The sequence below is a fragment of the Halichoerus grypus genome, chromosome 6 (genome assembly GCF_964656455.1).
Source record: "Halichoerus grypus chromosome 6, mHalGry1.hap1.1, whole genome shotgun sequence".
In the NCBI taxonomy this organism is placed as follows: domain Eukaryota; kingdom Metazoa; phylum Chordata; class Mammalia; order Carnivora; family Phocidae; genus Halichoerus; species Halichoerus grypus.
The window spans coordinates 39,069,674-39,082,221 of record NC_135717.1 but is presented as its reverse complement, the minus strand read 5'-3'; the positions used below and the strand labels follow the sequence as shown (position 1 = coordinate 39,082,221).

The 12,548-nt window shown below is 61.1% G+C and overlaps 3 protein-coding genes across 4 annotated transcripts in view; 2 read left to right on the top strand and 1 right to left on the bottom strand.

The window, feature by feature from the left end:
- NOXO1 (NADPH oxidase organizer 1) overlaps positions 1-1,162 on the bottom strand; it is a 3,439-nt gene extending 2,277 nt beyond the window's left edge. The window contains exon 1 of the mRNA XM_078074050.1: positions 1,121-1,162. Coding sequence (XP_077930176.1) covers positions 1,121-1,162 — 42 coding nt within the window. The remainder of the gene's footprint in view (positions 1-1,120) is intronic.
- Positions 845-4,526, top strand: GFER (growth factor, augmenter of liver regeneration). The gene is made up of 3 exons (XM_036083277.2): positions 845-2,339; positions 2,676-2,872; positions 3,755-4,526. Exons 1-3 carry the CDS (start codon positions 1,356-1,358, stop codon positions 3,915-3,917), a joined length of 1,344 nt encoding a protein of 447 aa, XP_035939170.2. The 5' UTR covers positions 845-1,355; the 3' UTR covers positions 3,918-4,526.
- Positions 4,527-6,944: 2,418 nt separating this feature from the next.
- On the top strand, positions 6,945-11,432 carry SYNGR3 (synaptogyrin 3). 2 transcript variants are annotated; one of them, XM_078074975.1, is made up of 4 exons: positions 6,945-7,208; positions 9,410-9,647; positions 9,765-9,907; positions 11,113-11,432. In XM_078074975.1, exons 1-4 carry the CDS (start codon positions 7,110-7,112, stop codon positions 11,266-11,268), a joined length of 636 nt encoding a protein of 211 aa, XP_077931101.1. In that variant the 5' UTR covers positions 6,945-7,109; the 3' UTR covers positions 11,269-11,432. The 2 variants fall into 2 exon arrangements, with proteins under 2 accessions (XP_077931101.1, XP_035939180.1); XM_036083287.2 differs by lacking the exon at positions 11,113-11,432 and adding an exon at positions 9,987-10,921.
- Positions 11,433-12,548: the final 1,116 nt, after the last annotated feature.

Sequence of the window (12,548 nt, the reverse complement as noted above, 5' to 3'; positions counted from 1 at the left end):
TTGACCTCACAGGCTCACCCCAGAGGTTCCCCTGTGGTGGGGAGACTTGGGGCAGGACAAAGAGGGTCCCTCTCTGCAGTCACTGGCACTTGGGGAGGGGGTTGGTGACTAGGACTGTTTTGAGAGCTGCCTCTAAATTTATGATTTATCACAATTTACTGCAAACACAGCCTGAGATCAGAAGTCACAATTCCCCCACTAACTGGGGTGAAGAGGGGTTGGACCCTAGAATCCCCAGAGAGCGTATGCTCAGGTACACATGTCTGGGCTGCTTCCTTATAGGAAAGACTTCCAGAGCTCCATCCAACCCTGGTATATTTTGGCTCTTCGTGCTGCTGGGGCCACCAGCTCTAGGTTGGGACTCCTACCCTAAGCTGTCCAGGGAGGGGTTAGCCTCTAGGACAACCCTCCCGGAAATCACCCTAGCCTTGACAAAGGGCCTTTGTGCACCTGTCCAACCAGAGGCTCTCAAACCTTCCCTGGTCTTGGCCCAGGCAACAAACACCTGCTGACATAGGCCTGAATTGCAGCGTGCCTTCAGCCCAGCTGTCACGCTCTCCCCGACCTCAGTGGCCTGGCCTGGCCTGGCAGGGTCCAGGGTGGGGCAGACATTTCTCCCCTGGAAGACCAGGAGAAAAGCTGGGAGAGGGCCTGTTTATTCACAGCCAGGGACCTCCTAAAGGGTGCTGAGGCCCCCTCCCTGCCCCAACTGACAGCCCCTGCTTCACACCCCCGGCAACCCTGGTTCCTTTTCATTCTCTCTCTCTCCATAGACCAGGCTCATCTATCCCTTGGACCAACTGCCCCCCCCCCCCCCGCCCTGCGCCCGTATTCCTCACTAGCTCTATGAAATCCACCCTTCAGAGAAATCTTTACAAAACACAAAGGGGATCAGGTTGGGGTGGCCCTGCCCCAAATTGTCCAGCACCTTCCTATGGTCCTTAAATTCCCAGCTCCCATGGCAGCTCCATGTGCTCCTGCCCACCTTTGGACCTCTCCTCTCACCACCTTCCCCAAGTCCTGTTCCACTGGCCTTTCTGCCCATGCCCACCTCCAGCCTTGGCCTTGACTGCCCTCCTCAGCTGATTCCTCATCCTTCAGGCCTCTGCCTAAGTGTCACCTCCTCAAGGAAGCCTCCCGGATTTACCACACCGCTGTTCATGGTTCCCACCCGTTTGTCAGGGAATATTTGTTAGTGTGACTCCTTTTTTGTTTTGTTTTTGCTTTTTCCGTCTCGACCAATGGACAATGAGCCTAGAGAGGAGGTCAGGGACGGATCTTGTGCCCCGCCCTGCCCAGCGCCTGGACCAGTACTTGGAACAGATTAGACACTACCACAAATATTTGCAGGATGAATGAAATGTACGTATAGAAGCTGCGGCCACTCCCGACGTGGCTATAACCCCTTCAGGCAGGTTATAGGGATCCAGGCTACTCCTTGCCCTCAGGAGCCCAGAGACCCGCCGGCGCCCGTTACCATGGCGCCAGTCGCCCGGGCGGACCCGCGGGACCCAGGCCCTAGCGCGCGCCCCACTCTGTGCGCTCACCGCGCCACCCAGCTGAGGGCACAGAGCCTGGCCGCGGGCACGCGGGGCGGTCAGAGCGGAGCGATGGGGGCGTCACGGGCCGGAACACGGACTTCGCCTCCGCCGCAGCCTGAGTCCACGGCGCGGCGGCGGCGTGGTTTCCACAACACGCTGCTCTTCTACTGGAGGAAGCGGGAGCGCAGCCACGTGCGATGCAAGTCAGGCTCGGGACGCGGATCGAGGCCCAGGGGCGCGGCCAGGACCCGGGCGGCCCGGACCCGGGCTTCCAGCCCCGCGCCCGCGCCGGCCCAGACCCCGGCCACCGGCTCTGCGGCCTCTGGGGCGTGCGCCGCGGGCCAGAGCCCCACCCCTCCGCCCGCCCCCGCCCCCGCCCCCAGCCCCGGCCCCAGCTCGAGCACGGCCTCCGCGCCCGCGGCGCGCGCGACCGGCTCCTGTGGCCGCGCCCTAGCAGCGGCGCGCGCGCTGGCCTGGAGACCGACTTGGAGGCCCATCTGGAGGCCGAGCTGGCCCGGCAGGCATTGCGCGGTCAACATGGCGGCGCCCGGCGAGCGGGGCCGCTTCTGCGGCGGGGGCCTCTTCTCCTTCCTGCCCGGCGGCGCGCGCTCAGAGGTGATGGACGACCTAGTGACGGACGCGCGCGGCCGGGGCGCGGGGCGGAGAGATGCCGCCGCCTCGGCCCCGACGCCAGCCCCGACGCCGACCCCCGATCCTCAGGTCGCTGAGGACACCTCCCGGAGGCGGCCCTGCCGGGCCTGCGTGGACTTCAAGACGTGGATGCGGACGCAGCAGAAGGTGCAGATGCCCGGGGCCGCCACCTCCCCTGGTCCCGGCCCCCACACCTTGTTCTCGGGCGTCTGCGCCGACCTCCGGAGGCCCAAGCCGAGCGGTCTCACGGACCCTATGCCTCACAGACTTGTGCCCACTCCCCAACCAGGGTGGGCTGTCCCTACACCTTGCCCCCAAGGGAGGCCCGGCCTTTAAGGTTTCAGCCACTCGTGTGCGGGATCGGCGGCCGCAGGGCTTCCGTCTCGAGTCAGTGGGCCTCTGACTGGGGCGGGGGAAAACGGGAGCTCTGCGGGCTTCCGGTCCGGGGAGGCGAACTGACCCTTGGTCGGCCTCCTTCCGCAGCGGGACAGCAAGTTTAGGGAAGATTGTCCTCAGGACCGCGAGGAACTGGGCCGCCACAGCTGGGCTGTCCTCCACACCCTGGCCGCCTACTACCCCGATCTGCCCACCCCTGAACAGCAGCAAGACATGGCCCAGTTCATACATTTATTTTCCAAGTTTTATCCGTGTGAGGAGTGTGCCGAAGATATAAGGAAGAGGTAAGTGTGTCTGCATTGTCTGTGGGCAGCAGAGCCATCCCTCCTGGAGCCGGGGTCTGGGGCCCCCCTGGCTGATGTCATAAAGGGGAGCCTGGAGAAGCAGGTGCAGAGGGTCGCCCAGAGCAGGGACCACCAACAGTGGGCATTGGATCAACTAAGCGGTCTCCTTTCCCCTCAAGGGCCAAGCTGCCTGGGGCTGCTGCTCCTGCAACCAGAGGCTCTCGGCCCAGCTTCACTTACAGAGTCCCTTGCTTGGTACTCCTGGAGGCTCAGGCAGGTTAATGAGTCCACTTTGCCTGACTTCTGGAGCAGGACTGCTGATTTTAAGGCCTTGAGAACCCACTGCTTTTGCTTCCGGGAGCCACCTTTTCCTCCCTGGGGAGCCCAAGAGCTGTTGTTTGGTACCTATAAGTGTTTCTGCGCTGAATGTGGGGGCCAGGGCAGCCCTTGCCATTTGAAGCCTGGGCAGTTAGAACAGCTCTCTTGCTAGGCCGAGGCCCCCGGGCCCCAGGTGCTAGAAACAGGTCTGGTTTTCAGTTATGCCTTTGTGCTGCCCCACCCCTTCACACACTGCCTGGGGCCAGGGATGCTGGGGTGAGGCTTCCTGATTGTTATGAGGTTGTAAAGTTGCATGATTGGTGCCTTATTGTCTTGCTTTGAGTTCTCGGTCCGGGTTTGCCGAGCTCCCCAGCTGAGGGGTTGAGCAGGCCTAGGAGTGTGCCACTGTTGGACAGTGCAGGGTCAGCCCTGTTCTGGGAATGCCTGTCTCTCAGAGCACAAAGGCCCTGCTGGCTGTAGCGACAGCCGCCCCAGCTCTCCCGCCTGCACGGAGCCGGCAAGGAGCCGCGGCCTGTCCCCACCTTCCACCTGCTTCCCCCACAGGATACGCAGGAACCAGCCAGACACACGCACTCGGGCATGCTTCAGCCAGTGGCTGTGCCGCCTGCACAATGAAGTGAACCGCAAGCTGGGCAAGCCGGACTTCGACTGCTCGCAAGTGGACGAGCGCTGGCGGGATGGCTGGAAGGATGGCTCCTGTGACTAGATGGTGGCCGGCAGAGCTGTGGGACAGCAGCCCGGGGCCTCCAGGCAGCCTGGCCAGAGGGGGACGGGGCACTCATTAAAGTGCGTCAGAGCCAGAGCCTGTCGTGTGTCAGTTGGATGTCCCCAGACACTGCTCAGGGGCCCCTTCCCTCTTAGGTTTGGAGGAAAAGCAGAGGTGCCTGCTGCAGACACCCCAGCGGCCCGTGCTCCTCCCCGTGGGCTGCCGGTGAAGGAGACAGGAGCAGCCCGGGCTGGGCGGCCTGCTGCTCACCCTGCACCCTGGTGCCCACTTCCCTGCACAAGAAGGTGACGGGCCCGCCTGGGCCACCTGTCCTGCTCCTTGAGGGAGGGCTAGGCCACTGTCTCCCTACCCTGTAGCAAGGGACATAGCCCGTGTGCTGTTGGCCATTCGCAGAAGAGGCCCGGGGGCTGAGCTCTCCTCCCGGCTCAGAGCCTACGAGGAAAGCACAGGCAGGCTTTCTCTGAGGGCCTGCCAGCGCTGCTGCCCGCCTCCAATTGCACGTATCTGTACCAGGCCTGTCAAGAGGCTTTGCGGGGCCAGCCTTCTCAGAGCTGGAGACCAAAATAAAATGGTAGAGAAGTGACTGAGGGTCTGGCTTTGGTGTGTTTTGTGCTGGGACTTGCGGCAATGGGCAGGACCTGCCCTTGCTGCTTCCTTCCATCCAGGTTCTGCTCCGCAGGAGGGGCAGCCTGGGAAGCCGAGTGCTGGAGCTGAAGGAGGGTCAGAGATCAGTGGGAGGTCGGATGGCACCAAGTCTTCATGTCCCAGCAAGGACATTGTTTTAATACTCTCCTCCCGCGACAGGAAGGTCTTGGAGGATTTGGAGCTGAGGAATGGCACAATGACTTCCGAAAGGTTTCTCTGGCTGTTGAGCTAGGATGAGGCAGGTATGGGTGGGAGCAGGGACGGCAGGTACCCCTGTGGCACCTGGGTGGGTCAGAGCAGATCGACAGGCGGAGAGAAAGGAGCCAGGGTTGACTGGGGGGTTTGGGCCCTAGCACTGGGAGGATGAAGATGCTCTCGGGATCTGTGCTCCGGAGAACACTGTAGGTGGGGCAGGCGTAGGGGTGACCTGCATGTAGCTTTTGGGCCTTGCCAGGTCTGCTCAGCCACACCTGCTCCCAGGCTTGGCTCCCAGCTGGAACGGACCAGCAACAGTATGCCCTCCCTGCGGTCGTCATGCACTGCTCGTCTCTCTCCCGGTAGCATCTTAGCCTCTCCCTTTGGCTCGGCTTCCTCGGCACCTTCACCCAGTGGGCGCCACAGGGGCTCTGGCTTCGGCAGGGCCTTCCCCAGAGAGGACAGCGATGCAAAGAAATGGGAGGCAGGGAGCAGCCAACAGAGAAATTGCTCCTCGTTCCTCCCATCGAGGAATTGTTCCCAATACGTGGTTTTCTTCTGGCCTCTCCGAAGTCAGCCGCTAGTTGGAGAACCAGTCAACTTCTCCAGGGAAGCCGTGCCTGGCTCAGGAACAGAGCGCCTGGATGTGCTCTCCTGTCCTGCCTCCCTTCCGTCTTCCCCTAACTCTGGCTTCCTGGAGATTTCACCCCCTAATCCAGGCTAAGACAAGTGGGACTGTAGTTTGAGGTGAGGTTCTGGTTCAAGCTGTCAGCTCGCAGACCAAGGGACTGGGCAGAGAGGGAGGAGAAAAGCCCCAGGATCATACCCTAGGGCTCCCAAGGTTCAGAGGTTACAGGAGCTCACAGGGTGGACAAGAAGAGAGAACCCCGAAAGGGCGATGAGAGGGGCTGGTGAAAGAGGGACGTGAGGAGAGGGTGACATCCGCAAGCATTTCCAGGAGGGTGGGGATGTCTGGATCGCCCTGGCACTAAAGGGGGCAACCAAAGGAGAAGTGGCTACTGCTCAGGACAGACTGGATACCCAGTGTCGGGGACTTGCAGGAAGACTCGTGGGTGGCACATCTGGCCACACCTGCCTTGGGGTGGGTTCCACAGGCGGTGGACCAGGTGTCCTCTTCCGTCCACACGGACAGCACAGCAGGGACCCTTTGAGTCCCAGCTCTTGACTTCCTGATGTGGTGGAAGAAGTCAACCGGCTGTCCGTGTGTGGTATGAAGACAGTCCCTACCCCCCACAGGGCCTTGTGAAGCGCCTGGCACTGTAAATGCTCAACAGATGCAAATGTTTCTTTCAATGCCCTAGGCAGAAACATAGCAGTCATCCGGGACCCTGCCAGGCTGGCCAGGAACACGAGGGAGGGACCCTGTCGAACTTGGGCTGGCGGATCTGCAGAAGAGACCCAGCAAGGACCCCCAGCTTAGTCAAATTCCCCATCTCTCACGCTTCTTCCCACCCCTCAGCCCCTGACTAAACATGCCAGCCACATGTCAGTTGGGGAGACCCAGGAGTGTGAAGGGCTCAGTGAGCACCCTTGGAATGACAACATCCACCCACAAGAAAGGAGCAGAGATGTCCCAACTCCCACCCATGCTGGTCTGTGGGCTCTGCCCTCCTGGACAAGTGCCCCTGGGGGGCAGAGGCCTTCTCCCTCCCTGTCAGGGAGGCTAGAACCCTCTGAAGGAGAAGCTAGGGTGCAATTGGGGGGTTCATAGGAAAGGACCCAATAACTGGTCTAAGGGGGAACCAGGTTCAGGGAGTCGGGCTCCCCTTTCCTGAGGGCTGAAACGGGGAGCTGCAGCCATTGGGAAGACCTGGAGCCCTTGGACCTCTGTTACCCCTTTACTCACGAAAGGGCCCAGCTCAGAGGGGCGGAGTCAGGTTTGTCTGTTCCTTGGCCTGGTTGCCGCAAAGGCTGAGCCTAGCGTCCACCTTCCCTGCTGACTCCTGACTTCACCTGTGAGGGGCGGTGGTGGACTCAGTCCCCAGGCCCCGAGCCCCTGCCCCTCTTGGGGCCTGGGGGGTGGTCTCGCATCTCAGACCCGGGTCTAGCAGGTGAAGGGATTGTGGGCGGGGCGGCGGAGGGAGGGGCGGGCTCCAGCCCCGCAAGCGGACCAGTTGGCGGGGGGCAAGGGCTCGGCCCCGCCCCGCGCGCCCCCGCCGCGGCCGGCGCGCGCTCCCGGGAGGCGGCGGCAGCGGCGGCAGCACCAGCACCAGCACCTTCGGCAGCACACCCGGGCGGCCTCGGGCGGGGCCGGCCGGACGGACAGACAGACAGAGGGCGCCGGGGGCGCGCGTCCCTCCTGGGCTGGCCATGGAGGGAGGCTCGTTCGGCGCGGGCCGCGCGGGGGCCGCCATGGACCCCGTGAGCTTCGCGCGGCGGCCGCAGACCCTACTGCGGGTCGCGTCCTGGGTGAGTGGCCCCGGTCCCGGCCCCCGCCCCGGTCCCGGGTCCCGCCTTGCCTCTCGTCCCTCGTCCCTCCCCGCTGCCCCTCGCCCCCTCGCCCCTCAACCCCATCCTCGTCCCCGCCGGCCCCTCCCCCGCCAGCCGCAGGTTGGGGTGACGTCACCGGGCTGGGCGCGCCCACCTGCGGGAGGGGGAGGGGCCGACGGCAACCGCCGGGGACCTTGAGAGGTCACCGCCCGCCGCCCCCATCCTCCAATTCCTCCTTAGGTCTAACTCCGTCCCCTTCCTCAGCCCTCGCCCCGTTTTTCCTGTTCTCACGACCTGGAAGCGGACACAGGGGCGGGGACGGGATTGGGTCTGAGCACTCAGCCTCAGCACGAGGAGGGGGCTATGGAAGCCGAGTACTATCAGGCAGCGCTTACACCTGCTTCTCCCGCACACACAGCCTCCAGGTTCCTTCCAAGGGAGCTGGCCCTTTCCCAGGCCCTCCAGTTGCAATTGTGTGTGTATGTGGGGGATGCGCTGGGATTCTTCTGGGTGGGGCAGCAAGAAGGGGCTCTGCACGGGGAGGGCTTCCTGGGGGTGGTGTGGGAGGGGCAGATTTGGGGACAGCCTAGACTACTGGGGCATCCCTAGGCCAGGTGGCCTGCTCCTCCTTCCCACCTCTCCAGGCAGGAGAGATGAGAAGGTGGGGTGACGATCTCTGGGTTTTATTTAGCTGGTGGCACCTGGTGCCAGCCAGCTGCACCTACTGGCTTGTCTTCAAGGAGAGCGGTGCCCAGGGTGGGGTGACTTTGCGCAGATTAGGAAGGAGGAACCTTGTGTTCTGGTGCCAGCTCTGGTCCGACTTGTGGACCACTCTGGGGGCACATGTCCATGCCCTGCACCTGGGTTTCCCTCTTGACTCCATCTCAAGGAGCTGGAGAGGGGGAGGAGAAATGAAGTTGAAACTGGAGGTCTTTTTTTAGAAACACAGGCTGCCCAGAGCTAAAAGAGCAGCATCTGGTTTAAAATGACTGGTCCAGAGGCGCCTGGTTGGCTCAGTCTTCAGAGCATGCAACTCAGGGTCATGAGTTCAAGCCCCACGTTGGGCGTGGAGCCTACTTAAAAAAAAAAAAAGTGTAAAATGACTATGATCGGTTACCACCTGCCTGCCTTTCAGCCCTTGTGGTAAGGGGATGCTGAAGTTGGCTGAGCCCCAGAGTTCAACAGTATCACCTTTTTAAAAAAGGACTTGTTTGTTTGTTTGTTTATTAGAGAGCGCACGAGTTGGGGGAAGACAGAGGGAGAGTGAAAATTTCGGGCATACTCCCTGCTAAGCCCGGAGCCCTAGCCCTACTCGGGGCTCAGTCCAATGACCCATGAGATCACTACCTGAACCGAAATCGAATCAGACGCTCACCCAACTGATCCACCTAGGTGCCCCAATACTATCACCTTTGAGCCCAAACACTTATGATGCTAATAATCAGTCACACGGGGCTATCATCCATTGGGTGCCCACCAAGTGCAGGATGCTGGGTGGGCATTATTTTCTCTGGCCCCAACACTCCATGAGCTGTACCTGTTACTATATTTGGCATGTTAGGAAGCAGGGCCACACAGCTCCCAGATGCTGAGGGTGGGTTCCATGAAGGGCTGGGTGACAGCTGTGCCCCTGTCCTTGCGCTGCTCCCCCCTGTGCTCTCGCCCCCCCCTTCTCCACACCTGCCTCCCACAGCGTCACCCGCTGGAGCCTAGAAATCACTGGTCCAAGGTGAAGGCTCCTGTTCCTACAGTTTCGAGGGGGCCATGCAGACACCCTGTGGGCCCCACACAGTGCCAGTGACCCAGTCTGAAAGTCAGCCCCGTCTTTTATCAGCCAAGTGACTTCACTAATTGAAGCCCCAATTTCCCCATCTATAAAGGGGATGACAACGGCCCCCTTGTGGTTTGAGGGGAGGATTCTAGGAGGAATGCATGTAAAGTAGCGGTTTTAAGCATAGTGCTTGGGCATAGTAGATGCTCACTAGTAATGCTGTCCATAAATTTAAAATACCTGAGGCAGGTATTAAGGGAGGGGTGCCCGAAGACCCCACCCACAAATGGGCCCCGTGCTGCTGGGGAACGTGGGGACAGGCCTGAGGGCGTGAGCAGTCGCGGTGGGTGACAGAGACAGCGGCTAAGGGGACCACCGCAGGGCCCTGAGCGCCGCCCGCCGCCCGCAGGTGTTCTCCATCGCCGTCTTCGGGCCCATCATCAACGAGGGCTACGTGAACACCGACAGCGGGCCCGAGCTGCGCTGCGTCTTCAACGGGAACGCGGGCGCCTGCCGCTTCGGCGTCGCGCTCGGCCTTGGGGCTTTCCTTGCCTGCGCCGCCTTCCTGCTGCTCGACTTGCGCTTCCAGCAGATCAGCAGCGTCCGCGACCGCCGCCGCGCGGTGCTGCTCGACCTGGGCTTCTCAGGTGGGCGGGCCGGGGCCGGGGGTCGGGGCCTCGGGGCGGGGCGGGGCTTGCCCGCGCGTGCGGGGGCGAGGCCCGGCGGGGGGCGGGGCCTCCCCTGACTCTCCCGCCTGCCCGCAGGGCTCTGGTCCTTCCTGTGGTTCGTGGGCTTCTGCTTCCTCACCAACCAGTGGCAGCGCACGGCGCCCGGGCCCGGCACGCTGCAGGCGGGAGACGCGGCGCGGGCCGCCATCGCCTTCAGCTTCTTCTCCATCCTCAGCTGGGTGAGTGCGGCCGGCGGGGGCCGGGCCGGGGCCGGGGTGGGGCGGGGTCGGTGCTGGCTGACCCCGGGCTCCCCCTCAGGTGGCGCTCACTGTGAAGGCCCTGAAGCGGTTCCGCCTGGGCACGGACATGTCGCTCTTTGCCACCGAACAGCTGGGCGCCGGGGCGGGTCAGGCCTACCCTGGCTACCCGGTGGGCAGCGGCGTGGAGGGCACCGAGACCTACCAGAGCCCTCCCTTCACCGAGACCCTGGACACCAGCCCCAAAGGGTACCAGGTGCCTGCCTACTAGTGGCCGGCAGGCCCCCACCGGGGCTGGAAGGCTGCCCCCAAGCCAGGGTCCAGGGTTTCCTGGGACCTCCCTCAGGTCCTCCTGGCCTAGTGCCGGGGACAGAAAGGGTGGCCACTGTGGGCCCTCTGGGGCCGAGAGAGGGTAGCTCCCAGGGTGCCTAGGCTGCCCCCTCACCCCAAGTTCCCCCTGTCCCCTTAGTCGCTGACCCCAGGCCTGAGGTCCTGAGGAGGGGACAGTGCAGTCTTGGACATGTATCCTCCAGCCTCTAGCGGATCAGCCTGCGAGCGGGTCATTCCTCTCAGGAGCCAGCTAGCCCGTGGCTCACCTGTCCACTCTGGGGTCAGGGGTCTAGCTGCCCTCCGTAGCTAGGTGCAGGGGCTGTCCCCGGGAGCATGGGCACTGCTCCCATCCCATGTCCCTAGGGGTAGTGACGGTCCCTGCTCCGGAGTTGTGGTGGCTCACCCTGCGGGGCTGTGTGCACACTGTCTGGAGCCTCCATCCGTTTGCTTTCACGGGCTCGCTAGAGTAGCCTGGTCCTGTTGATGTTGTGATCGTGGTCAGGTCTTCGGGCTTCACCTCATAGTTCCCCACAAGCAGCCCCACTGTCTGTGGCCCCTGCTCCTGCCCCTACCTGCCTCGGCCCAGGAGCCTGCCCGGATGCGGGCACTTTGGGCTAGGAAGGCACAACATGGCTGTAGGCCTGGGCACCAGCCCTCTCCCACCCCTTCAGTAAGACCTTGCCCAAGGGAGGCTTGGGGCACCTGGATGCCTGGCAAGACAGGCGCCTCACAAGGAGGGAGGCCTAGAGGCTCTGTGTGCCCACAGTGCCCTGGACACGGCCCATCTGTGCAAACCCCTTTACCCTCCGCTTCCCGGACCAGCCCCTCAGCAACCTGCCCTGCACCCTGTTTTACAGCACAGCCCGAGGTTGGGGTCCCTCTGCATAGCTGACTACTCATGCATCGCTCAAAGTCATGTCAATACCAAACGCAGTTGCCGGGCTCCATTCTCACAGAGAGGCACCTCCCTCTGGAGTTGCAGTTGGGCGACTACCCTTTACATTGTAGCATAGACCAATTCTGTGTGGGTATTTAAGTGAACATGTTTACAGTTTTTGTATATATGGATCTTTCTCTCCCTCTTCTGAAAGAACACTCCGTGACTGTGTATCTTCAGTGTCCCATGTTTCAACTGCAACTTCTTTACAATAAAAGACTGTAAGTGAGTTTACCTGGTGCAGAGGCTGGCCGAGTCATTTCTTCCCCTGCCCCTGTGGGTGCCCGAGGTTGGGATCTGCCCCCTTGGGGCCCAGAACCCAGGAAGGGGCAGCAGGTGGTGGCCAGGCTGATGTCCACATTCTGGGGGTCCCTGAGGCCCCCACTGCACATCCCGCTGGGCTGCCCCTGGGTTGCTCAAAGCCGACTCTCGGAAATGCTGGGGAGATGCCCACCTCTTCTTTTTAGAACAGCAGGACTAGGAATTATTTTTTGTCGCCGCACATCTTTAGCAGTTCCTTCATCAGTCTGTGGATGTGAACTTCTTTCATATTACTACCACGTTCTTCAAGAATTGTTTTGCTGGGACTATAAATGTGAAGTCTTGTTCCTTAGAACTTTGAAGGTATTTCTGTATTCTCCTTTAGGATCCTATACTGTTGACGAGAGCAGTGATGACAGTATGATTCGTATTCTTTAGCGGGTTATCTGTTTTTTCCCTTTGGTAAAACTTACTGGGATTTTTTTCTAAGTTGTGTTGTGTCGAGATGTGGCTTTTTAAAGAATTATCCTTGGGGCGCCTGGGTGGCTCAGATGGTTAAGCGTCTGCCTTTGGCTCAGGTCACAATCCCAGCGTCCTGGGATCGAGCCCCGCATCGGGCTCCCTGCTTGGCGGGGGGCCTGCTTCTCCCTCTCCCTCTAATGTTCCCCCTGCTTGTGCTCTCTTGCCCTCTCTGTCAAATAAATAAATAAAATCTTTAAAAAAAAAAAAATTATCCTTGTTAGTGCTTTTTTTTTTTTTTTTAAGATTTTATTTATTTATTTGACAGAGAGAGAGCACGAGCAGGGGGAGCAGCAGAGGGAGAGGGAGAAGCAGGCTCCCCACTGAGCAGGGAGCCCAATGCGGGACTCGATCCCGGGACCTGGAGATCATGACCTGAGCTGAAGGCAGACACGTAACTGACTGAGCCACCCAGGGGTCCTGTTTTTTTTTTTTAAACAACCATTTACTTTTATTTATTTTTATTTTTTTATAAAGAAGTTATTTATTTGAGACAGAGAGAATGAGAGAGGGGAGAGGGTCAGAGGGAGAAGCAGACTCCCCGCTGAGCAGGGAGCCTGATGCGGGACTCGATCC

Excerpts from the sequence above, each read along its gene's own strand:
- GFER (XM_036083277.2), top strand. The coding sequence starts at position 1,356 with ATGAAATGTACGTATAGAAGCTGCGGCCACTCCCGACGTGGCTATAAC. Across the intron at positions 2,340-2,675 it reads GGATGCGGACGCAGCAGAAG|CGGGACAGCAAGTTTAGGGA; the intron begins GTGCAGATGCCC and ends CTCCTTCCGCAG. Across the intron at positions 2,873-3,754 it reads GCCGAAGATATAAGGAAGAG|GATACGCAGGAACCAGCCAG; the intron begins GTAAGTGTGTCT and ends CTTCCCCCACAG.
- SYNGR3 (XM_036083287.2), top strand. The coding sequence starts at position 7,110 with ATGGAGGGAGGCTCGTTCGGCGCGGGCCGCGCGGGGGCCGCCATGGAC. Across the intron at positions 7,209-9,409 it reads TACTGCGGGTCGCGTCCTGG|GTGTTCTCCATCGCCGTCTT; the intron begins GTGAGTGGCCCC and ends CGCCGCCCGCAG. Across the intron at positions 9,648-9,764 it reads GCTCGACCTGGGCTTCTCAG|GGCTCTGGTCCTTCCTGTGG; the intron begins GTGGGCGGGCCG and ends GCCTGCCCGCAG.